We start from the raw sequence: 27,523 nt of genomic DNA, 5'->3' as shown, positions 1-27,523 counted from the left end.
ACGACAAAGTTATCATAAACCTTTTCAGATTATTAGTTAATTAATTTTTAGCCAAAATTCAAGTTATAAATTTCTATTCAAAATGGCATCGCATAAAATGTTTTTCTCTGCTAAAAAAGTTGCTAGGAAGCTAAGATCAACTAGCTCAACTGGGCAGAAAAGGAATTAAGGTCAAAAGAAACGGTGGAAGGTATCGAACCGCCAGAAAAATATGAAATGGTTTCAAACGAAGGCAACAATCAGAACGCAACTGGCCGAGCAAACGATGCTAATATTTTTGTTTTAAAAATGTTAATATTTGTTTTAAAATGTTAATTTTGGTTGCCACATGTATTATAATTATGGTATGCTTATATTACTGGTTCTTGAATATATATTTAAAGTATTTGATAGATTATTATTATAATAAAACTCACAAATCCGCATATATATGGTATGATTGCGGTAATCTGAACTCAACTTACAATAGATCAATACTCGTACTCATGTTCTATGGCACATAAAAAACCAGTTTTAGCTTTGAGCTGTATCAAACATATCGATGAATGCAATGAGTTTTTATGCAATCTTGTAAATATAGTTATAAAATGAAAATCCTATTTGAAATTTAAAATGAAATGAAAAACTTAAAAACTTCAACAAATGGCAACTCGGGGTATAAGATCATTGTAGGTTAATTGTAGGCCATAGATATCCACCGGTAGAGACATTTATCAGCTTTGTCATGCGTATATATTTAAATAATCTACCACTAGTTGGAGGTATGTTAGCAATTTGTTGCCTCCAAAAGAGTTAATGTCGCACCGATCGAAGGAGAGTGCAAAATATAGGAGACATTCTCTTCACCTGTGAAAAGTTTAAATATATCTTCTCAACATCCTGATGAGGTATTTGAAAAATACAACGACATCTTTTATTTGAAGTCCAGGGTTGGCTTGATATATATCGCTTGATATATATCATCGATATATATCAAGGTGATATATATCATCGATATATATATATATCATTGATATATATCGCCGATAGATGTGATATTTTGGGTCAAAAAAATCGATATTTTTGAAAAACATTCATTTTATCATTCCGTTTTCACCTAACTACTATTGCTAACAGTCCAAAAATGCTAAATAACACTTAAAATCATCAAAAACTTGCATAGGGGCCTATTAGGCTTACCCAACACAGACAAACAAAGACAGCCAGACCAAGGAGGTGACATTGGCTGGAGTCCGCTAGGCCAATTAATTAGTGTTTGAGTTGAGAAGAGTTTTTCAGATCTAAATTGTATTCCTTCATCCCAGTACTATCTCCCTAACCTGATTATCTCATCTCATGTTAAACTGTTATATCTTATTGCCTTATTGGAAGACCAGCCTGCTGAAAACCCTTTGAACTTCATAGTCCATGATTTTGAATTGAACAATCTGACACCCAGAAACAGATTTGTAAACACATTACACTGAGATGACAGAGTAACTCATCTCATCATTGTCTGTAAAAATCTTTCAATGAATAGCTTCAAAGGATTCTGGCTCAGTATAAAATCTATAAATATGATGATATAACTCTGACTGCTAGTGTTGAGTGTGTGTTTTCATCATGTAGGCTGGTTCACAGCAAGTTGAGAAATCGTCTAGGTGTGGTGAAGGCTGGCAAGCTGGTGTTTGTTTACAAATACCTAAAGTTCTGAATGTCACCTCTAACAAAGCGCCACTGAGGTTGGTTGGAAAAATTGGGGAAAGGTTGAAAAATAGAACGCCATGGCATTCACTGTTTCGCGGTATGTTCACTCACGCAAGACAATTCACTACAATAGTACAGCCCACTTCAAAAAGACATATCAAGCATTCATCATAAATGATCTACTATTGCATAATTTCACCCGCGGAGCTATGCATGAGATTGCAAAAGTTGACTGCTAAATTATACAGGATAAATGCATTCATTTTTTATTCTTTCAATTTTATGCCATGACTAAACTATGTCCAAGTTTGGGAAATGGCCTTAACAGTCAGGGCTTATGTCAATAGTTTGAATAATCATGTACAGATTGCATTTACCAAAAAGTGATAGTCAAAGTTAGATGGCATTCTTATAACAAAATCTATTACCGTCACTGCAGCAACCCTACTACAGAAGTTAATTTTTCGAGATTTTATCTCCTAGTTTTAATTTACAATATTTGCTAGCTCATCCAAGTGCTTGCACAAATATTGCTATTTCGACAGTCTATCAGTACCTTATGAAGGTAATAAATGTAAACTTTTAGATGCTAAGATAAAATATCTAGTAGCTACAGAGAAATTGTCATATAGGTTAATTAATAGCTCACCTTAACATTGTAGCTAGAAATGTGAAGCTGGGTGTAAAACAGATAACGTTATGCTTTAGCCGCGTCTAATGCCTTAATGGTTATTTTATGTTCCGATCTTGTGAATCAATCAAGGATGGTGAGTATGGGGAAATCCCAGGTTTCCCACTTTTCCTTACTCGCTACTCATTTTCTATAAAATATAGAAATTGTAGATATCGTTTTTGTAAGAAGCCTGAATGGTTATTAACTTATTATATGTTGAAGGTTATTTGAAGCAATCAAGGACTGTGAGTGTGGGAAAGATTGCTTGACATGCACCACTTTTGTAAGATGCCAGAGCAGATGAGATAATAATATGGCTTGATAGTATCTTCTCACTCTTTCTCCATGTTAAAATGGTTCTCAGTGTTTTATAGTATTTACTTAAAATCTTAATAGCATACTTTTGGCCAGATTCATGTATCTTAAGTTACCCGCTTCACATCTTCGATAAAAGCATAGAACTAAAATACTGAAAAGGAATTAAAAATGATGTCTTGCTGTACGTGTCCAAGATGCTGGGTAGTGGTCCATGATAACCTTGGGTGGGGCACTATGCACCAGCAGATTCATAAATTGTAGCATTGTATGAACTTACATGTAACAAAATGGACATTGGACAATATAATAATATTGTAATAATAATAATTATATTGAATAATTATAATCAATCATGTTTATAATTGGACAAAATGTTGACATTCCGTTGTCTGCTTCTTAGTCCGTAGTACCCCAGTTACCTCCATATCTGGAACATTGCTCTTTGATCGTATTCAAATTTAGACTGTTCTTATACATTCTAGTGAGCTTCTCCCTGTTTGAATGCTTCCAAATAATTGGATGAAGCATAAAATTGTTGTTGATTTGATTTGCTGTGACACTTAGCTGTTTCACAACCTTTTAAGAAGACTTTCAACAGCTAGAACGAGCAGCTATGTATGTTATAATTGATTATAATCAATTTCTTTGAGTATCAATGAAAATATGTCATAAGTGATAAACCAGTGTCATCGTATTGACTAATTATGTACTGATGGATTCATCATGACTAGCAATCCTGTGTTGCTATGTAAATAAACACCTTCAGTCGCTTATTAATGTGTTGAAGTTTTTCTGAAGATTAATAAAAGGTGGTAAGTAGATATTAATGCTTCTGAAGATACAAAGACTAGAAACATAGTACTCAAGTTTCATATTTAGCTCTAAGCTATAATTCACCCAGAACAACACAGAACTGGGTGAGAACAACAGAGACATCCTTCATCTGACACATAAAAGCCATGCTAGCTATGACACAATTATATAGGCATTCCAAAGTGAGTTAATCAAATATGGATAATCATTTTAAACTCTACGAAAGGTCTGTTGCCAGCGACGGTTAAACTATTTACAAGGTCAACATTATTATGGCGACCATCAAATCATAAGTTTACGGCTTCCATAGCCTTAGCAGACCATCCTCAGAGTAAGTTCCAATAAGATTCTGGTGCGGGTGGTGGCAGATACCTATCACATCCATCTCATGCACCTGAAAAAAGATTTATGTGAAGACTAAACAAAAGCTATTTGAGACACGTACAACTCTTCAATGTCATGCCATTTTGCCACATTAGAAGATCAGTACAAATTAGGCCGATGCAAATGAAAACCTCAACGGAAGAATGATCAATGTCACAATTGTTCAAACTTGAGATATAGCCATTTTAAAGTTTACAAACTTTTTTTTAGAATGAATCACAACTTATATCATAGAAGTTATTGGTCAATAAAGATGTTACCTGGGAATGTGATCAACAAAGCTGTAGAAATAATTTGGTGAGGTACAACATGGCCTAAGTTAAAACCACTACACGGACATTGATCATTTTACTTTGGAAATCATTGACAACTCTCCACGCATTATGTTTTATTAGGTGATAATGTTATAATATTCTGATTTTAAACGCTATATTGCAGTAAAATATGGAGTTTCTAACATCTAAATTTTAACCAAACAAAAATGAACAGGTCACAATACTACAACAACAACTTCTTGACAGTGTCCTAGAAAAACTGTGATATTTTGTTTTGCATTACACTACACGCTTTTGCGCACACCTTTTTTGGCTTATCGAGTACTCTTCGAATATTTCCCTTCATATCCACTGCCTCTGTTCATTGTATCAAGTTATTAACCCTTTCACTGCCATCCATTAGAAATGTAGCTATCGGCCTACTGTCAGCCATTTTGCCAAAAATTGCCGATTCTGCTTCATGATATATGTACAATTTTTTTCAACTTCAAACTCTATCTAGAACATTTTTGTTATATATTTTATTTTGCCGACATGTTAACAAATAGTACTGCGCCAAAAATTCAATGTATCTATACTTTGTGCATTGCTAAAGCCATGTGAAGCTACGATTGCTACAAAGCTAAAACGATCCTCTACAATGTTCCTTACTTTTACAAAACTACTACTTTCACCACCATCAGAGTCAGTGCTGCAACTTTAATTATTTGTGTAATCACAAAAATATGAATGCGAATTAGCTATAATGTCACCAACATAAGTAATTCTCTGTTTTCTAACTCAGGAGGTACATAGAAAACCTACACAAAAAATGCTCGTTTTCAAGTTGGAAATTTCTAAACAAGTCATGCGTTGCTATTGGCTGAAAGTAATCATGTGACTGGACAATGATCGCTATTGCTTTGTAGCCCTTGGAGCTTGATGAGTTTTGCAAAGAGCTAGTTTATTTCAAGCAGGAATATCTCTGGACCTTGATAATTTTTGCTGAAAGTTTGTTAGAGACTAAACTTTGTGACCAGAACTATTTAAGGGAACATAACTCTAGAATTTTGAGAAAATGTGACATTGATCATTCTTCTGTAGAGGTCTTCAAATGTTTCATCGCAACATTTTCATGAGAACAGCTTTCATCCATTTTTTGCAAATTGGTAACCGCTAGGTTGATAAAAGTGTTGTCATACAATTGAAAACTGTTCTTAAAAAAGGTTGTTTCAAAACATCGATTGAAAGTTTTGAGAAAAAGAAATGGATGCAAAATAAAACTACTAAATTTAAGAGCTCAGCAGTTTCACATGAATTATTCAGAACTATAAAAAGGGTGAACCATCCAAAGCTTCAGTCTAGCAGAAAATAGTGTGATTTTGTGCATGAGCGAACACATTCTTCTAGACGGCCAATATTACTCCGATCAGTTACAATAGCTAATAGAAATAGCATAATCCCACGACCAAACACGAGCGGAGCAAATGTTTGAGTTTTATGATAAATGCGTGTGCACACAACTCACGAAAATTATTCATCAACAACGTCGCAAACCCTTGTACCGAAATCTCATCAACAAATTTAACCATTTTTCAATGGAGTCGTTTAAGTATAATAACGATACAAAACACATAAAAACCTATTTAATATGTTACCAAGTCTTTGCAAATTGTCGACAATATCTTAAAACTTACCCATCTGATCGGATTATACACAAATAGACAGATTAATTTGGCCGAAAATCGTTATTAAAACTTGCCAAGCCTTATTTTTATCAAAATTGGGACCGGCAAATGAAATGCCGAGCGACAGTGAATAGAACGACTAAGTCGTCCGCATTTCACGAAAAAATAACGTGCACATTTCACCAGTCTATAGCATTGTCGAATTGCCAAAGGTTTCTGTAAGTATCGTAAAAGTACTGAAATATAATTGTTTCTTTTTTGCCGATTTCAAAGTAACTGATATTTTGGACACTTTTGAGTACTCTGGTATTCTAACTAATGTCCAAAGCAGTGAAAGTAAAGGAAATGACGATGATATTTTTTTCTAACGATTCTTATGAGATTATTACAATATTTAATTATAAGTTTGGATGACTATTGAAGTCTTATAGTCACACTAACAACATCGATGATGGGCAATATGTTACTGTTAATATTTTTTCTAAATAGTTTTGTTAAATAGATTTTCTAAAAACTATATAAATATCACAACTTCTTGATATTGTTAGCTATGACGTTTTGAAATGTAAACAAAATTGTGCACTGGTTTTCTATTATTACTGTATTAAGTACTATATTAATAATATTGGTTAATCTAATAATATCAGTGCATTTTACTTCTAATATTGGCCAATATTGCATTTCTCCTATTGCAGGGGGAGAGATATAAACATATAATCTTTTCCATTCATTATTGCTGTTTGTTGTACATAATAACACCCACACCCAGTACATTACAGGTATCATTGCAGTTATCCTATTGCACTGCAGTGCCATTTGACTGCTAATATTGCATTTCTCAACCATCAGTACCTTTTCTTTTTTCCAATATCACTTTGGTCGTGGGCTGAATAACAGGGAAATTTCTAGTAGGGTTAAATTTAATGGTCAACTGGCAGAAAACAAAAAATAGCAATTTTGTGTGAAACATCTGGAAAAGGACATTATTGGCCGACCAGTGTAGCCGATGAAGGCGAGGTTCTTAGAAGTTATACAAGCACTTTCAGAATGGAGTTGAGAGCACTAAATAAACCAAGCTAGGTACAGAAGATACTCACACTAAGAGTTCGCTCCAGTTTGCCAGATTTAGCATTAAAACAGTAGAGAACAAGGTCCTCTCCCACGCAGTAGTACCAGTCCCCACGGGGAGAGATACAGGCAGAGACAAAGTCTCCTCCCTCCCTCTTACCACTTGTGAAGCTCCGTACGATCTACAACAACGAGCGGGGAGAGCAATTAGAGAATATGCGTGGCCAGAAGTGAAATGGAACAAACTTGTAGGATTAAAAAAAGGAAAAAGTTAGCGAGATACAAAAGCATAGAAACTGGTTAGGTGTAAAAGGGAACAACCTCTTACAAGGATCAGTCACATAAGTGGGCGAGGCTCTCTGAACCACGTAAACTTTTGACCTTTCGCTTTTAGATGCTATTAAATTGATAACAAAAAAGCCTACTAATCCTCTAGGTAATCTTCTTTGGTATGCACCTGATGCGTATGTCGTATCTGCATACCATGGCTAAGAATAGTTACTTACAAGGCCATATTAGATACCTTTTAACATGACTTTTAACATTTCGTAGCGATGGGTGTATGACAGCAAGTATTACATAAGCTGTCAGTTTAGACAGGGCACGCTGACTCATTGCTTAGTTGTTTTTCTATTTACGCCATGATTACTCAATAGAAACATTTGAATATATACAAAAAACAAAGGTTAGCACATGCTGAAAATTAGGTGATACTCGAGCATGCTTTATTGACCAATCAGTGACAAAGGGTGTGGGGATATTCACGGTAATCAATGAAAGGCAAGACCGTGGCAGCAAAAGGGCAGCGTACTTATATAATAATAATGAAACAGGTCACTACCCAACAAATACAAAGAGCTGAGAGGAAGGCAAGCTTCTAGTAAGTTTCTTTGAGATATACCTTTCACAACTCATTTTAAAATAACTGCAACGAATGATGGCCACCCCTTTCGGTCAATAATTTTTTTAAATTTCACTAAAGTACAAATATTTTTTTTTAATTTTAGTGGCTGAATGTCCGGGAAATAAAAAGTCTTTGGACAGAAAATTTATTTTTATTTAACATATACAACATTTACCATTCTAACGTTTAAACTTCATATCATAGGAAAAGTGTTTTTTGTGCAGTCCAAATGAATTAAGAGACACTTCGGCTTGAGTATTTCTAAGGAACAAAAACAATAAAAGCAAGTTTTCATTTACCAATCTTTGTTGATCTAACTTCTGTTCTTCATGTTTTAAATAATTTTATTTAATCCTTTTCTTTTAATAGCTCATGTAATTAATTAGATTTATTAAGAAATTTGTAGGTTTTTGGCTGTAGAATGAATGAGAAAAATTGGGGTGCAATCTCATTGGAATATTTTTTCCCATATACATGTATGACTAGTTTAGCAAACATGTACAAAGCAAATGTCGTGACTAGTAATTTTACGATGTAGACGTCTAACTGCAATCCGACTAAATGGAGGGTCTTAAATACTCGAGAATCGTCTACACTGAGTAACAAGAATAGACTCCAGACAAGTAGATCAGATAGTAAATGTGAGCGTACCTGCCCTTGCATGTTCATGATGGAGATAGTGTTGCTCCTATTGCACACGAGAAACTGGTCGGTGTTTTTGGGTAGAATATGCACACTGTGCACAGGAACATCTGCGGCTGTTGTACCCCCCAGGGATTTGAATGTGGATGTACACTCCGTTGACTTGAGACTCCACATTTTAATTGTACCATCTGAGCTCCCGCTGCGTGTGTAAATAATTTCCCCAATTAATATATATATATATATAATATTAAACAACAATCAATTAAATTTCACAAATTATTAGATATGTATTATACTAGCTGCGCCACCCGGCGTTGCCCGTGTAATAGAAGAGTCTATGAAGAGAAAATTGATTGGTATTTAACGTATAACAACATTTGCCATTCTAACTTTCAAATTACATATCATGAGAGAAGTGTGTCGTGTAGTTGAAATATATTAAGGGAAAAATAAAAACAACTGTAAAGGTTTTAAAACTTTGTCAGACAACTGTACCTTTCAAGCTAGTAGCCTGGCATATTGCCAATGGAAAATTCCACTAAGCTAGTTAATAAGGTTAGGCTTCCAATGACGGTAAGCCATGACTTTGAGTCTGCATTGTTGTCCAGCTCAGCTGTTCTAATAATAGCTATAGCCGAAAAACCTACACACATACGACAGACATACTTTGAGAAATATATATATATATAGATAATAGATATATATATATAGATATAAGATTAAAAAGCAATGAAACACTTACTGATCAGGCGATGATAATAGTGCTGATATCAATGCATGGATTTACTAAAAGAGCTTTAAGATGTTCATTACCAGTTAAATAGAACGCCCCCAACATGACAGGATAAAGGAATATAAATTGCACAAGTATTAAATGCATATCAGCTTCTGCATCAGCAGCCAAGTGATAAAGCAGTGTCACCCAATTGGCAACTTACATAACGTACTGAAGAATTCATCATGAGTAGCAAGTGAAAGGCTCAAGTGTTGCTATGTAAATAAACACTAACATATCCTTATCAATGCGTTGGAGTTCAATCAGGAAATTAATAAAGGTAGTAAGTATATATCAACACTTCTAAAATGGATACATAACAGATGTACTCAAGTTTCGTAGCTCAAACATTAGACGCGAGTTAAGCGAAATTTTTACCTTAGAATATAGTGGTTGTCTTGGGTGAATGAGACATCATTAACGAATGACATATGACCTTTAAACTCTTTCAGTAACTTGCCGGATTTCAGTCCATGGATCCTAAAATGACACAAAATAGTAACTCTATCAGCCGCCGTCAACGACAAACATGTGATCGACCTTCCGAACGATCAACTTTAGTAAAATATAAAGTCGCGACATTTGTCAGTCGATCCATGACTCCTCACAGGCTCGATATGAACACTAATTGAGTTCATGACGTCTCTCGCTGTGCATTGATGAACAATACGAAAACTGTAGCAGCCATTTGGAGGCAGCATTGATTACATATTCATGGTTTTAGTTCAGTTATTTGCATTGTTTTTAACAAAACATTTTATCATTGAAAATAATTCCAACAATACTTACTGATTTGTGATGCCTTGGCTATATTTTTGGAACAATTGACTCTATTTTATTACATAAACTATATTTTGACAAAGGTCTGATCTTTCTAACTGTATTGCAACAATTATATTGCCAACTTTTACTCGATCCTTGCTGATAAAAGGCTGACAAATGGCGACTTTTACCAATCTTCGAATGTATTTTTGTCAATCAGAGAATGTGATACGATTATATCTTTTTTTAATTATTATATAGTTATTAATTTCAAACATAAATTTTCAAAAATTTCTGTTTGAAATTATATAGGCCTACATACATAATTGACAGAAATTTAATTTCAAACAAATTTCTTCAAAGTTATGCTATGCAAGAAAAAAAGTGAAATGGTTAGTCAATCATCTCGAATAAATGGTGTGACTTATAGTTGACACATTCTTGGCAATAAGCCAATTCCCTTCCACATAACAAAGATTTCTATAAATTTGTCAGATTTCAAGTGCTTCAAATGCCCGAATTCCCAATTACTGTTGCTACAAGAAACAATGAGGGCGTAAACAGTTAACAGGTTCCTGGTGTGTGATTCGTTAGGCAAATTCTACATAACCAAATCATGATAAAACTTAAAGGCTGATTCACATATCACCATATTTCCTCCTTAATCTCACAATATATCAGTGATCGTCTGTGTTAACCATGTTCAGGATATAACAAATCCATCCACATTCACCTTAGCAAATAGTCCCGAGCTTAGCTTCATATAATTCAGCCTCAGAAGTGATGAAAAAGCCCTGCTGCAACTAGCATGAAGGGAAATATAGAATAAATAATCCGCGATAGTTAATCTCCGTGGAACAAGTGCACATGGAACAGGCTGTCTTTGATGTTAGGCAAATTGTCAGAAAACTTTGACAGTTGAAATATTTGCTGGCATATATTGCTCAGTCAAATATACAGTGAAACTCAGCTAACTCGATCTTCACGGGACCGAGAGAAAGCGTTTGAGTTATCAGAGCATTCAAGTTATGAGAACACTGTCACAAGTGCATGTATTATTGTATTTATCAGTACATATACAAACTATATATAAATCAAAAGCATTGATTGCTTGTTGCAAGTTAAGGGACCTCTCATGTAATGTTTTAACAATTTTTATCAGAAAGTATAAATATTTTCCATTATTACTTGAGATTCGTTTGCTTGTTTTTGGTGATGTGACTGCCAGGACGTTTTCGGGTTAAAATAGGCAAAACCTGATCGCGGTTGAAACTCTCAGAAAAAAAGACATATTTTTCTTTTGAGCGTTTTAATAAAAACCAGTTTTGCCGATTTTTCTTAAAGTTTATCTGCCGGTTACCTCGCTTCTCCTTGCTTGCGGAGGGCTATCCCCAAGCAGATGTTTGGTAAAAATTGGTTTTTTGCAAACCTTTAGAAAAGTCGTTAATGAAAATATTTTGCCGATAGTGGTAATAATGATGCCTAAGAACTACTAAAAGTTGTTGTTTATCTCTATGGCTTGGAATTAAGTGATATTCTAAAGCGATAACAACCGTCTCGGTAGCCATTGGGCAAAAAAACTGTTCGAGTTAACGAAGTTAGGGTCGAGTTATATAAAGCCATTTATCATTGCATGGGAACGGACCAAACAAATCCGTTCGAGTTACCCATGTGTTCGAGCTATCCGAGGGCAAGTTATCCGAGTTTCACTGTATATGGCTCTGCGTTGCCTCGGTGATAACTTTGGTTTGCGGCACACATAGTGAATGAATAATAGCTGAGAGGACAGCTACAACATGTGAACCAGCCTCTAGGAATTACATGGATTCACTCGTCATTAGACTATAGATCATTGTTTTTGTTATTTATTCCAGCTATATTATAAATATATTATATATTATTATATATTATAAATCAAGTCTTTCACTTGCAATGAAAGATCAAAACCGGAATTGCCTCATAAACTAAAGAGCGCCAGGTAAATTTTCTCCCAAAAAGCGACTCACTGGTAGTCAGCTTGAAAACGTTCTAGAAAACTCTTTTCTCAAGTGTCCTACCAATCTGACTAGCCCTTGAACTACTCATCTATCAACGGTAACAAAAGATTTATATCAGCCAAAGGAATTATATGATCAAAGCTCAACGACGGCGACGAAAAACCGTAAGCAGCAAGGGAAACACATTACCTTATGCTTTGATCAAAGGAGGCACTCACTATCTGCCCGTTATCCTTGGAAAACTGAACGCATGTTACCCCTTTGGTGTGAGCTTTTTCATACCGCCGCAGGCACTGTCCACTCACCACCTTCCAAACCTGCCAAAAGAAGCGTTGACTTACATATAAACTTACAGAAAATTTTAGTAGAATTCATCAAAATATATCACTATTTTTTTATCATTTGAGATTGCTTCTGTATGTTTGAGGTGATCTGACTGTCAGATTGTTTCAGGATTAGTCAACAAAACTTGAGCACGGTTAAAACCCTAAAATCAATTAAAAGTGCGATTATGACATGTATCTTTGCAATGAGACCGACAGAATAGAGACGTGTAACGCTACAACTTAACTCAATAACCGATATCAATAACAAGAGAGAGACAGGCAGAGCAACTAGTGACGTCATTTCAGCACATATTTATCTTCTGAGCGTTTTAACCGTGATAAGGTTTTATCAATTTCAACCTTAAAACATCTAGATGTTTTAAGAATCTCAAATCACCGCAAAAATAAAAATCGCAACTGATTGAAGAATACTTTCTGATAAAATCTAATGTAATTCTGAGTTTCACCTTTAAATACTGTGCGGTGTCAGGTTATAAGTACAGCTCATTTGTAAAGAGTGACAAGGTAACTCAGGTGCTACTGCAGTGTCAGGTTATAAGTACAGCACATTTGTAAAGAGTGACAAGGTAACTCAGGTGCTACTGCAGTGTCAGGTTATAAGTACAGCGCATTTGTAAAGAGTGACAAGGTAACTCAGGTGCTACTGCAGTGTCAGGTTATAAGCACAGCTCATTTGTAAAGAGTGACAAGGTAACTCAGGTGCTACTGCAGTGTCAGGTTATAAGTACAGCTCATTTGTAAAGAGTGACAAGGTAACTCAGGTGCTACTGCAGTGTCAGGTTATAAGCACAGCTCATTTGTAAAGAGTGACAAGGTAACTCAGGTGCTAAAGATGAAGGTATTAAATATATCCAAACAGTTTGAACCGAAACACTGACACATAAGCAGTTCTCATAGCACCGCCATTCCACAAGTGCTTGTATTTAAAATCACAACTGCAGGGCTGGCACAGGCTGTGTATAGGCAGTCAATACTGATATTGATTTATGAATCATGCTGATACACCAAAACCATAAGAACATCAACTTTATTTGCTTTAAAAGTATGATAAACAATCTAGGAATCTAAATAGGTGAGATGCGACTAAGCCAATGCTAATGCGCGTATCATCTTTGCCTAAACGCATTAGCATTGGCTTAGTCCTACTCCAATTATATTTTGCTATCATTTCATGCAATGTTCTTGTTTTGTGAATAAACGATAAAAATTTGCAGGCATCTGAGCCTCAACTGCAACCCTTTAGCATCAAATCACAAAACAAGAGCCGCATGAACAATAGCAAAAATGTAATTCAATTCTTTGTAGCACTATAGATAGGTCTATTGAATAAAGAAAGCTGCAGACGACTTCAGACTGGCATGTTCAGCTCTCGCATTATCTCCATGCTATCAAGTGTCGATTGGAGAGTTACAAAGAGCAAGACGTAAAAATATTAATGAGAACAGTCTGTCCTTCTTTTACTACACAGTATTTAAATGCACTTAACATTCAGAGAGAGCTATGCACACACCAGTGCTAGCTTCAACGCTCGCAATATATATATATATATATATATATTTCAGTTTGTATGCGTGTTTGTGCAGCTATAGCTGTTAGCATATTGGAATGAAAAATTCGCAACGCATAAGATATCATCTCGGACACTCCCGTTTACGAGTCCGATCCCTTACAAATTAAGCCACACGAGCTTGACGGATTCATTAGGCGATATATGTCGTTATATGGGTGCAAAATCGCTATCGTTCTCAGTTACGATGCAATGTGATGGCGCATCGTCACGGAAGTGTAACTTTATGTAGGCTCAATTGTGAGAGCAAGTAGTTAGCTCTTATTAGTAAGCTTACTCAAATTAGCCATTAGCAATAATGGCATTATAGCAATAATTAACAATTAATAACAATTAACCCATTCAGGACTGTTCCCGATCACTTCGGGAAGAGTTGTGCTCTCCAGGGCCCGTTCCCGAAGTCTTCGGGTTAAACTTTGATTTGCTCTATTGCTTAGCTGTTTAGGTACATCGGTTTTATTCATTCACCAAACGAAATTTAAGAGTCTGGGCATCATTTTGATACCAAATATGTGATTGGACAAGAAAGTTTTAACTAACAAATTACGAGATAGATATCAACTGTTTTGAAAATTTGTTGAGCGCCATTTCGGAAAAAGTTTATCCGAACGATGGCAAAATTTTTAAGTGAATTAGATGTGATAATCAGCTCAGGGGAAGAAAATAGCAACAAAAGTAATGTTCAAGAAGAAAATGAGAATTTTCTGATGGAAGAAGGTAAGTTTTATGTGGCTATTTATAGAATTTTACCGAAAAAAAAACGATAAAAAGCCGAAATTTTTCTTGTGAATTTCTAACAAACTTTATTCTAACAGTGTAAGATATGGATTTTTTCATGATACACATCATTATAACATTTTCAATCCAATAAAATTTAGATCTTTTTGCAGCATGAACTCATCACTCTATTACCCCATAATAAATAATAGTTTTATGATTTCCTTGTAGAACAACAAGATAATAAAAATTGCTTATTTCATTTATATCCAATTGTTCAACCCACAATTAGTCAAACATATAGTTCTCAGCCCCAACATCTACTATGAACTAGCCCCAACCACTAGGCTCTAATATTGGTTGATAGGGGAGACTTACCACAGTAATCATCTTCATGACTTTCTGTGTTTATATCTACAGTATCAAAAAATATTTGCAATTTGTATTACCAATTGTTAGCTGCAGTAGACTACTTATTTTCAATTTGTTATCAAGTATTTACCCTGAAAAGCTACTAAAGCACAATTTTTTTCTAGGTTGTATGAGAAGTTTGAAAGCAAATAGGTTGCTTACTACCGATCATATTTGCTACTTGAAGGTGAAGACAGTCAAGTGCTTGTGAGTGATGATGCCTAGTGCTTCAACACCAATATCTGATGAATACTGCATCAACTAACTTATAATGGGAGCAAATATGCATGTGTAGTTGGCATCAAATAACTCTCACCGTGTCATCATTTTTTTATGAACACACCCATATTATACATGTATATATTGTTTCGTTTTCATGCATATTCATTTTTACTGTATTTTTTACAATATATTTTACTGTATTTTTCACCTATTTTTTTCTGGTGATTGATTGTCTGTTAGCTGGTAATTTGAGTATCTTTTTTATGCATAATATATTCATAATAACCTCTGCAATGCATTTCAATACAAAATTAACAAATTGTTTGATTATATAATTGATAAAACTGTCAGTGACGTAGTGTTGGTTAGAAGCTAGTAACACCTGTTCTATTGCTTGAAATTGAGAGATCTTTTTTTATTTGCTGCTGATAAAGTTTGCTATCAATCTAACATAGGTCCAACAATGTCAGTACCAAAAACTGCTTGTGAGCTGCTATGAAACATAAAAAACAATTTTAATCAAAAAAAGTTCACAGAATGATTAGAAATTATGGTTAGTAGAATTTGTAAAGGTGCACAAAAATTTATATCAAATTGTAGCCTGGAATGTCTTTGTTAAGCTGCAAAAAACAAATCAAGATTATTTTGAAAAGAACTCTAGTTATACTCAATTTTGTGTAGCTCTATTTTAATTGTAAGGCTAGTGAAAAATTAATTGGGCTGGGGGAGCAGTCAACCAATAACTAATTAGTCCTGAATGGGTTAATGGCAATATCATTGGTGCCAGGCTAAGAGAAAATGGCAGGCAACTGCATTACCTCTCATGTTTATAAGGTGTTTTTAATACCCATGCAACGCCGGGCTTCCCGCTAGCCTTCACTATAATAAGAGCCGTGTCCCTCCATCCAAAGCCACGGATGGATGCTGGGAAAAATGATTTGCATGTATGGGATTCAAACTTAGGCATTTGGCTAACTGCCAGGGTAATACTATTAATAACTGACAACCTCTCAGAGTATACCATACTGCCAGGGTAATAGCATTAGTAACTGATAACCTCTCACAGTACACCATACTGTCAAGGTAATAGTATTAACAACTGTCAACCTCCCACAATACACCATACTGTCAGGGTAATAGTATTAACAACTGTCAACCTCTCACAGTACACCATACTGTCAGGGTAATAGCACTAATAACTCTCAGCCTCTCAGAGTACACCATACTGTCAGGGTAATAGTATTAATAACTGTCAACCTCTCACAGTACACCATACTGTCAGGGTAATAGCATTAATAACTGTCAACCTCTCGCAGTACACCATACTGTCAGGGTAATAGTATTAATAACTGTCAACCTCTCACAGTACACCATACTGTCAGGGTAATAGTATTAATAATTGTCAACCTCTCACAGTACACCATACTGTCAGGGTAATAGTATTAACAACTGTCAACCTCTCACAGTACACCATACTGTCAGGGTAATAGCACTAATAACTCTCAGCCTCTCAGAGTACACCATACTGTCAGGGTAATAGTATTAATAACTGTCAACCTCTCACAGTACACCATACTGTCAGGGTAATAGCATTCATAACTTTTTTTGGCGTAAATATCATTGCTTGGACTGGACACAAAGCTTCCTGATGTTAGCTTCTGCCATCAGACTGGAATAATTACCTTTTGCACAAAATCGGTAAAAAATGTTTATTCCGCATACCAAAGCAGAATAGTTTTTGCTAACATCATCTTTTTGCTTAAATCATGATGACTGGTATTTATCTGTTATTATCTGATATTCAATCAGTGATATCATTTGATATCACTGATTTGTTCAACAGAATATTGATTGATGGCTGTTTTCCTTTGGCATGGAAACATGGTTAATCCATAGTTTAAAGAAGGAGATAATAGCAACCCATCGAATTTCCGCCCTATCTCAGTACTCCCCATTTTATCTAAAGCCTTTGAAAAGCGTTTAAATATCCACATCTACTCTCATTTGTCCAAACATGATATTTTACATCATTATCTGTGTGGTTTCAGAAAAAGTCACTCATGCACTGATTCTGTTCATAAACTGATCTCAGACTGTCTATATTCGGTCAATTTCAAAAACCGACCCTAAATCATCGGGTTGATTTAGGGTCGGTTTTAAAATCGAACACAACCGATCCTGAATTGTATTAATTTCAAAATAGCATAGCTTGTTGAGTTCACCTTGATTTTACCATCCTGCGAACCAGTGGCAAGCATCTCTGAGTCTCTGCTGAAGGCCATGCAAAGTACGGCGGCATCCATCATCATGAAGTTGTCCTAAAACAATATTAGTAATACTATACCAAAATATATGGAGGGCCGAGTGAGGAAAAGGAAATTAAGCTATAGTCTGCAGGGATTTCATACGCAGTTATCAGTGCTCACAATACTTTAATGCCTTCGATCCGACAGCAAGAAATCGGAAACCGATGCTCTTATCTACATCTGAAGGAGAGGACTTGAGACATCAAAAATAAAACTAATCAGAACATTGTTCCCTGCAGCAGCCGGGATTGGACAAACTTAACTCATAACAATCATATCAATGTCCACAACTTGCTGTTCACTTATATCATAACACAAAATAATGAGAGCACAACTCCGAGAGATAGACAAGAAGACAGAACAAACCTGCGCTTGATATTTGAGATCTTTCCTAATCTTGCCTGTTGTAAAGTTCCAAACCTCTATGAATCCATCTACACTTCCTGTTACAAGATACTGCCCATCAGGGGAGAACCTCGCTGACTCTATATGAGACTTCTGTCCAAACTGTAATACAAGCATAGACGTACATGAAGAAGCCCTGGCAAACCCTGTGAGAGGAAATGGAAAACAGCCTCTAACTAAATCAAACACAATAATCCTTATGACTTGAGGACACTAACGTTTACACGCACACTGCTCTTTATCGCTTTTATGGTTGATGCGACAAAAATATCATCACTGTTTGCAGCTCACCGCAAGGAAACAACCATGAATGTTGTAGGAACTTAAGGTTTAATTACATTCTATTGGCTATTAGAGACTTTACACGGAAAAAAAACGGATTAAAAACTAGAAAGTTTTGCAACTTTCAAGTGAAATAACTATTTTGATGAAAATGAAGCATTTTTATGAAGCCCATAGACGAGTATTATTAAACAACTACAACAGCTTTGTAAAGTGCTCTAAACAGATTTGCCATGCCAAAACCAATATTTTAGAGCATTCATCTGCTTGTATAGTTTTTGTAGCATCATCATAATTAAACTGTTGCTAGAGTTTCAGCATAAGCGCTTCGAGGAACTAGTGGATTTCACGAGGAGGGAGACGAGAATATTTGTTTATCACTTATTTAGTTGATAATAAAGCGGGTTATAAAGCCAAGAACTATCATGATTGTTGATTGATCAAGGCAATTCAATTATTGAAGTTTATGACACATTGCTCATGAACCATGCAATAATGAGCGGTTTCATTGTTTTCACTGATGATACCTTCATATTACACTATGTAGACTGTAGAGGGTATGTGTTTGTGTGTTTGTGATCATGTGCAGTAGATGCTCCTATAATATTAACTTTCTGTAACATAAAATCCACATAATGTAAAGAATGATTTTAAAGTTTTTGGTGCGTACAATATAAAAAAGTTCCATACAACATAAAATGTTAAGTTGGTGTAAATTTTCAAATTTGATTTGAATAACAAGCATCTCACAGTTAACATTAAAAAATATCACTTCCTCTTTTGTCACACTTTGGAGAGAAAACGACGCATTGGCTTTATATCTATTATATATAATATTAACCTGGCAGACTAGTGCACCGTGAGAGATCATCATGTGTGCAGATAGAGCACAGAGAATAAGTAGCTGCACAAGTATTCACAACTACTTAGAGGCAATCGAATGGTGCAGGTGTTAGAGTCTCAGTATAACTAGATGAATGTCGCGAGTTGGAGTCCCGTCGAAAGCAATATTTTATCCTAACCTCTAACAATGACAACAGATGGATGGACAGACAGACACCACTCTTACAGTGTACAGTCATTAAATCAAAAAGTTAAGGTTAGTTTTTTCCCTTTTGGAAGGGCCAAAGGGGTGAGTTTAGGGAGATCCTTGAAGAGATTAGGCACTTTGCATACATTTTACTGTCCATACAACATAAAATCCTATAACCACTATGTTTCCATGGTGCCATGATGCACAAATTTGAGCCAAGCCACCGGTTAACCGCATCATGGCAACGTAAATCTGCAAGCTAAGCGAGTTCGAACGATTGCTGCTAAAGGGGTGGTCACACGAAAGCCGAAACGAACTAAACGATATCGCAGTTAGATGTAAACTGGTCGGCTGAAGACATCTCTGGCCGAAATGAACCATTTGAGTCTTGCTCAAAATTTCGTGGCTGAACCCTTGCTCTTATCGGCTGGTAAAAATTCTAGCGAGCACGTGTCACATTACTCGTTACGTGCGTGTGAGCCAAGTCAAAAAATACATGGAACGATCTTTTTATTTCGTTAAATAAACCACATGAAGATTTATGACAAGGCTCACCCGGACTTGTGATTGTGTTGTATAAATGTAAGATGTTGCACTCAAGTTTTGCATAAATGTAAGAAGATAGTTGTGGTTTTCTTTTGTGTAGAATAGAAGTAATGTGTCATACTCATCCTGATGAAGAATCGTTGACTGATTTATTTATGTAAAACCACAGTACTATGATAAAGACTGTTTTTGTTTGTCATGTACTCAACATAGAAAAACATTCATATGTTAACAAAAATATAATTTTGTTGATGGGAAGAGTTGGCAAAATCTTTGTATCCAGTGATTTATTTTGAGCAGCTGAACAATCGTCTGATAAATCTGCTGTGTAATTATAATTTATAATTGTTCCTCAAAGTTTTTTGTTCACAATAGAAATATTTAGCTCAAATACATAAATACTACCAATGAAACAGTGTCCTGTCTCCATGCGTATGGTATCTAGGAAACGAAACGAAGTGACTTCGGATGCCGTGTGACATGTGGCTTAGCCGAACCGAAGAAAAACAACCTCCGAATCAAACCTAAGTCGGTTCAGCCATCGTGTGACCACGGCTTAAGCTTAGCGTGACAAGACTGCGTAGCTTTTGAGTCATTAATTAGGTTATACTATGGGGTTATACTATGTTAGACCTATGGGGTCAAGTGCTGGCGTTAAATGCACTTCGTACAGATGTTCATTGAAATGCTCGATAGCAAATTAACACAGCGCACATTGGCGCACAGCCCCAAATGACTATCATATGAGTCATGGAAACACAGTGATTGCAAACAATCCCCAACTGGATTATTTACAGCAACAGGGCAGCAAATGACATAATTTACATTCACTCCTTGTTAAAGTAGGCCCTTTACAAGCACTTGTAAAAGAACTTCACATTGAAAGGTTTATGAGAATACACTACACAAACAAAAATTATATATAGATTTGCCATTAATTGTGATCCATTTATTATGTAGATACCAATGGTCCACTCTAAACTTCCCAAATTCTTTCTTATGCGCGTAGAAAGCTTCAAGTGTAATATGTTAACTTGTATGGTAGAACACATTTTCCAGATTAATTTTCATCTTCTTTTTCATCAAAGTTGACTCATCAAGCCTCTCAGGCTAGCCACCTATACGTAAGAGTATCAGAATGCATATTTGGTGTTCAAAAAACCATGATCCACTGGATCTGTGGCAAAAGTATCCTTTTATGACATGAATAAACATTTGAGAAGATAAGACATGTACTCCAGTTCTGATTAAGCAAAATGTATCAATAGCCAAAGTTTCATGTGTGGAATCAGTATACATGGTCAGTTGATACTTTGTTTTTCAGGTTTTTCATTGAAATTCTGTCCAAATAGGTGCAACTGCTTATGTATTGCTATAAACTCATTAGAGGAACTATGCCCAGCGTCTGTGTTTTTGTGTGGGTTACTCGATATGTCATGTTAATTAGAGTGAAGGAATAGTATTGATGGTAGTAGACCTTAAACATTATTGGTATTGATATAGTACTTCCTTCTGATAACTTCACAAAATCTAATTGTGTTTCTGTCATAGGAAAACCATCTAAATCAACTAGTACTAATAGCTATAGTTGGATGTTATATAACATGACTTTCACTTTATCTAGCTAATATTGGTGTCAAACGGCGTGAGCTATGTACATATTATCAGTATCATTGGCTTTTACATAGATGTCATCTGTGGACTTTCTCTCTTTGGCAAAGTTTTATTGTGATTTAAGCTGACCTTATTTGGAGATTGACACCCTCGAGAGACACCAACATGAGCCCCAACATATTTAGATGCTGCGGTGAAAAATTTACCACCTCGTTTGGTCAGCAATTAAAAAGCCGCTAGAGTTCAGAGTGAGAAATTTTGTCATAACCTTATACAGTGTCCCTCAGGATACGATTACCCTGATATACAATTTTTTCACCTTACGAAGTGGAACATGATGAGTTTTTCACCTCACCATACAAATCTTTTTCCACCATACGAATTCAACAAAATTTTCCCCGAGTTTAAATTTGGCAATCGGTAGGCTTATTACACATGTCAAAATAACAAAAATGTCAAAATGCTGTACACCGAAAATATTTTCACACGCCTGAAAGAAACACAATGACTGATTTTTTTCAGTTCAGCGATTCTTGTGAGTAAAACGGTAAGTTTCCCTTCAAAACCAATAGCAAAATTGGAGTCGCGATCTCTCCGAACGGAAGGTCAGACAACTTCTCTTAACCTGCCAACAAAAATATACTTCATGATTAAAGCAGCATACACTTTAGTTCGGTTTTTTTTTGCCAAATTAGGTTGAAAAATGTTTTAAACAGGTCCACTAAAAGTTATAGTGAAAGTGAAGACAGAAACTTATAAGTGATAAAACTTAAAACTTAGTAAAATAGTTAAAAATACATATTAAAGCTTAGCTTTAAAGGTTGACTTGCAACAAAATTCACATTACAGTTATTTGATATCAAAAGATTCACCATGTCTTACTCTGTTGTGTTGTAGGTGAAAAATATATGGGAATGTGATTACAAGCGCTTAAAAGCTAAAAACGAGCAGTTAATCGCAGCCACACGAGACCGCCGTAGTTTGGATTCTCTTTCCAAAATGACTCAAATGTGACGTAGTTGTGGTAGATGGTTTCTGTTTACACTTTCATGCAACCTTATTCGTCGAAATATTTTCCCAAATATACTTCACACATTCAATACAACCATGTCTATTGTTCTGACGCGTCTGTTTTATCGTCATTGTAATGCTATCGCTTTTAGCAGTGATATCTTATAACTTACCATAAAAATTCATTTAATTTTTTAGCCTTACCTCGAAGGAGTACATATCATTGTCTGATAATCATGACGAGTCTGTTGGTCACCTGTGATAATCGAAAAGTGGTACAAAAATTATTTGCAAAGTATTGGGTCACATGATAAAATTACGACTTGACGATTAGATCAAGCCGAAACAAAACTGTAAAGTAGCGAGCATCTATATTTGATACGGGGTCTTCGGTAAAACCCGAAGTGTTTGTCATAAACTAGTGCTACGATAAGTTTATATTGAGCTTTTTACTGGCCTTTCAATTCACGTAAGAACATCACGTGACAAGACAACCAAACTGTCATGACTACATCAGAGAAATAAACAGATTCCAATCTACGGCGGCTTTTCGTTTTGGAGCTTTTAAAAGCTTGTAATCACATTTCCACATATTTGGCACCAACCAGACAACAGAGTAAGACACGGTGAATCTTTTGATACCAAGTAACTGTAATGTGAATTTTGTTGCAAGTCAATCTTTAAGTGTGTGTTTAGTAAGCTAAACTTATTTGAGTTAAATTCGAAGTTTATGTAACACGTATGAATGTCTTGAAGGTAAAGAACTCCCTACGGTACATTATAATGCTACATTTTATTGCAGATCAACACCAAGTACAATAATGTTACTGTAGGTAACTATAGTTACTACGGTTAGCATACTATTTTGGAACTAAGTTTTAATATGTACAGCACGTATATGAAATTTTGATGATTTTTACTAGGAGATGTTTGCATTATATAGTTACTATGGTTTCTATACCCCTACATATGATTTTTTCACCATACGATTCCAACTCTGAAACGGATCAAAATCGTATGCTGAGGGTGAACAGTATTGTGACTTGACAAAATTCAAAGTTTCCCTCTAAATGCTCGGGCATACGCAAATATATCTTCTGTGCCAAAATGAACCCCATCAAGCGCAGATAAAATTGACGAATTGCAATCTGTCCGATGAATTCCAGCCTCAATCTCCTTCAGACGATCTTGTTAATTTAACTCTGTTTATACATCACTGGCCAATGAATATTGGCCCTTGAATAAATTGGGATTGTTCTAGATGTCAGAGTCTCCCTAATGACCAACCTGATTTTAGTTAAGGAAACTGAAAGTGCATGGATTATGTGTGGCCACATGTGGTAATTTATACGTCTTGACCAAACATCGATCAGTGGTAAAACATTACTTGTTGATTACGATACAAATACCTGAGGTTACATTGCTACTGCTGTTCATATCACCCTATCTACTTTTTTCATTTAAATCTCGGTGCTAAGACAATGAGACATAAAATGTTTCAAACTTTATGCAATAATAACTTTTTGATAATTACATATCAAAGCAAAAATTTGATTGAATTTTAAATTTGATTAGATTAAATTTGATTAAAAAACTCAGTCTGCCCTGCAAGCAAATGCTGTCAGTTAGACATTTTTGCTAGTGCTGGGACGATATCAAAAGTTCGTTTCGGTACGATATGATGGCGTAGTCAAACGATATATCGAAATATCGGTTACGTTATTTGGAGTTGTCTTGTCTGTCAGAAAAAGCTGCCATGAGAGAACAATTCCTTAATGAATCCATGTATCGGTATAATTCTTTGAAGAATCGTGTGTCAAAAAGAGTAGAAAATCCTTCGTTTTTTCTGACGTCATTATATCGTTGTCCGTCATCTTTATGGAGAACTTTTATCGTTAAAAACACGAAGCTTCTGCAATTAATTATTGCAAACAATGCTTTTGTTTGCAAAAATTTTTATTTTAGTATCAAAACAACTTGGAAAAATACTATTAATCATGTAAACATCAACGATACTTACACAGTTAGATCGTACAGACCATATTACACTCATCAAATTATTAATAACAATCAATCTTGCTACAATCAATACTCATAGAAGATCTATTGTTCAGACCTGAACTCTTGTATATAGTATCAATCAATTTATTTTTGTAAAAGTTATCATGCATTACTTACATTATTTGAATTCATCATCTCATGTAAATTTTCTTTTAATTTTTACACCAACAATCTCAAACTAAACATGAATTGCTCACTACTATCTTGCATTCAGGATACTTTCACAGTTTCCATTTTATTTGATGATATGCCTGCAAATAGAGGCTTTTTGTTATTTTGCTATCGGCACAATTAAATATTACTAACTAACATACTATTAATCAAGAGAATGATGATAGTTTTCTACAGATGGCGGCTTTTTCGTAGACGAGCGCAAATTCAAACAGGGCGATGACATCAAAAAACCGATGAATCTATATTATCGTCGATATCGTCAAATATCGACGATATCCGATATTTTGGTATGGGCAGAAAGCACTCGGTACAGTCGGTATCAGAGAGTGATATCGACGATATACCGAAATATCGTAATATCGTCCCAGCACTAATTTTTACTCCTGTTTATGCAATGCTTGATACAAAAAAATTAAAGAAATATGCCATATTTTTCATGCAGCTATAATTTAAAGAGCTTTCATGAGCTAATTTTTGCAAACACTAAACAAATTGAACAAAAATGAAACTAAAAATTGTGCAGACATGAACTTTAATGATTGCTGCATTAGAGACCAAATCTTACTTGTCATAAAACATCCTCATATCATAAGAAATACTTTTTAAAAATCTATTGAATTCCCATGTCATTATATTTCACTCATTTATTTTTTCAGTATTATTTGCTTTTGTCAGCAACGGCTGATGAAATAAAATTAAGATCGAATCAGCAAGAGTTCCTAATATAATACTTTAACATTTCAACTTTTTACTTTCTCAAAAATAATCGAATAACTACACAACTATAATTAATTTTTAGTAGAACCTGTTTTCATGGAAAATATTGCTTCATTATAAAACGAACAAAATTTTAACAACATTGGTGTAAAATAAATCGGTGTTGAGATATTATGCTGCCCATAGAATACAGTTATCCTTAGTAGATAGTTGACTACAGAGCCTCAAGGACAGTAGATTGTTTACCATTATCTTCTGCTACTTCTCGTGCGCAATCGCGCTGAATGATTATAAATTATTTCATTAAGAGGTTACTCCGGATTGAAGAAAGCTTTCGCAAAATAAAAAGGCTTTGCTGTTGTCAAAAATATTTTACACTCATTTCACAGGAATTGCGAAAACTCGCCAATGAAGAAATAATCCAAAAGTACCTTTATGGTTTTGGATAGCATTGTAGGACATTTTTCATCTTCCTGTTCCCTCACAGCAGCTTTTCCTCTAAATACGTCGATTGTAGTACCTGCGTTGGAAAAGTGCAAATACCATCTTACCTGATTATCATTGGTAGGTTTAAGAGATGCCTGTACTATCATGGAAATTGTGCAGACGAGATACTAATGCTATACTGGAGGAAGGATGAAACACTGAATCAAATAAGGGAGTTGTCTTTTCCTGTACAATATAGGGAGAACAACTTCAAATATTAACATTTCTCAACTGAAACTTTCAACTAGTAGGTTATGGAGGAAAAAGCTTTTTGAAGAGCAGTATTGAACAAGGGAAACGTTGAACAAGGTTATGATGGAAAGAGCTCTTTGAAAAACAACTACATTTCAATATTGGTCCCAAAAACTAATCTTATCCTTAATATCATCAACCCGATACTTCGGAATAGGCACAGCTGAGGAACTAAGTCTATAGAGTATCATTATATTGTAAAAGTTCAAACCTAAGCAATACTTGTGGAGTTTTTATCAAACTATTTAAATGTGTCAAAAAACAAAAAAAAAACTAACAATTATAGTAGTAATATAAAAATAAATCAACTTTCTAATTTTCTCACTACAGTGCTCCGCGCGGTTACGGTGTCTGTTTTATGGTTTATCCACCTTACGATGTCGAACACGATGTTTGTTCGTCTTGTCGTTATCACATTTTTTCACCATATGACATCAAAAAGTATTTCTCGACATTCAAATCCAGCAGTCGGTGTGCTGAATACGTCGGAATCATGGAGATGCCGATATGCTATTCACTGAAATCCGTGCTAAACGCCTGAAAGAGACATGATGCTCGCTCGACATAATGTTTGATATTGCGTGAGTGAAACAAAAATTAGTGAAAGGTAAACAAAAGTGAGATTTTATTGAAATTTTTGGCACTTAATATAATATTTACTATTAATATGATTCATATTACATATCTATATCTATAAATTTGCTGTTTAAAATGAAACAGTGCCTGACAGCACTGTTTCATATTAATCGATGCCTTTTAACCTAGTGCCTAACGGAACAGTACCGTTAGGCACTGTTCCGTATTTTCTTTCACCGCTAGAGGCACACTAACCGGAGATTCTGGTTAATGGGCACTAGCGGTAAAAGAGAAAGCCACAGAATATCCACACCCTTATATAAGCCGCATGGCTCAAATCGTCAGAAAAAAGTAGCGGCTAATAGTCCGAAAAGTATGGTACTTAAATTAGCTATTGACAATTTGCAGGGCTGATGGCAAGTGGGATTGTTTATAAGCTGAGTTTATAAGTGTGACATGGGAATCACTGTTTATAAGTTTATTTTTAATATCCATGCAACACCGGACATACTGCTAGTATAACTAGCTATATTATATAACTTTAATTCGTTAGCCATGGGTCCTAAAATTGATAACGACGTTAATGGAAGAGGTATAAAAACGATTCCCATGACAACAAAGCTAGCGTTAGTAGGTTACCTATAAGTTTATTCAAGTTACTAAGGTTAATATGCTATTTTGTTACTAACTTTTAAATATGTATACAAAATTTTGATGTTTTTTACCAGTGGGTGTTTGCATTAGATTATCACTATGTGTTTCTATATCACTCTACACGACATTTTCGTCTTACGATGCTAACGCTGAGAGGAATTAATGTCGTATGGCG

At 35.1% G+C, this 27,523-nt stretch overlaps 1 protein-coding gene across 1 annotated transcript in view; it reads right to left on the bottom strand.

The window, feature by feature from the left end:
* Window positions 1-3,533: 3,533 nt before the first annotated feature.
* LOC137397624 (WD40 repeat-containing protein SMU1-like) overlaps window positions 3,534-27,523 on the bottom strand; it is a 32,186-nt gene continuing 8,196 nt past the window's right edge. Inside the window, exons 5-12 of the mRNA XM_068083918.1 lie at window positions 25,812-25,900; window positions 17,904-18,044; window positions 17,454-17,549; window positions 12,157-12,284; window positions 9,587-9,688; window positions 8,440-8,632; window positions 6,914-7,066; window positions 3,534-3,884 (exon numbers count right to left, since the gene is read on the bottom strand). Coding sequence (XP_067940019.1) covers window positions 3,786-3,884; window positions 6,914-7,066; window positions 8,440-8,632; window positions 9,587-9,688; window positions 12,157-12,284; window positions 17,454-17,549; window positions 17,904-18,044; window positions 25,812-25,900 — 1,001 coding nt within the window. The 3' untranslated portion in view covers window positions 3,534-3,785. The remainder of the gene's footprint in view (window positions 3,885-6,913; window positions 7,067-8,439; window positions 8,633-9,586; window positions 9,689-12,156; window positions 12,285-17,453; window positions 17,550-17,903; window positions 18,045-25,811; window positions 25,901-27,523) is intronic.

This window comes from Watersipora subatra, chromosome 5, assembly GCF_963576615.1.
Source record: "Watersipora subatra chromosome 5, tzWatSuba1.1, whole genome shotgun sequence".
NCBI classification, from domain to species: Eukaryota; Metazoa; Bryozoa; class Gymnolaemata; order Cheilostomatida; family Watersiporidae; genus Watersipora; species Watersipora subatra.
Note: the sequence above shows the minus strand (reverse complement) of the source record. Positions and strands in the feature narration are given on the sequence as shown.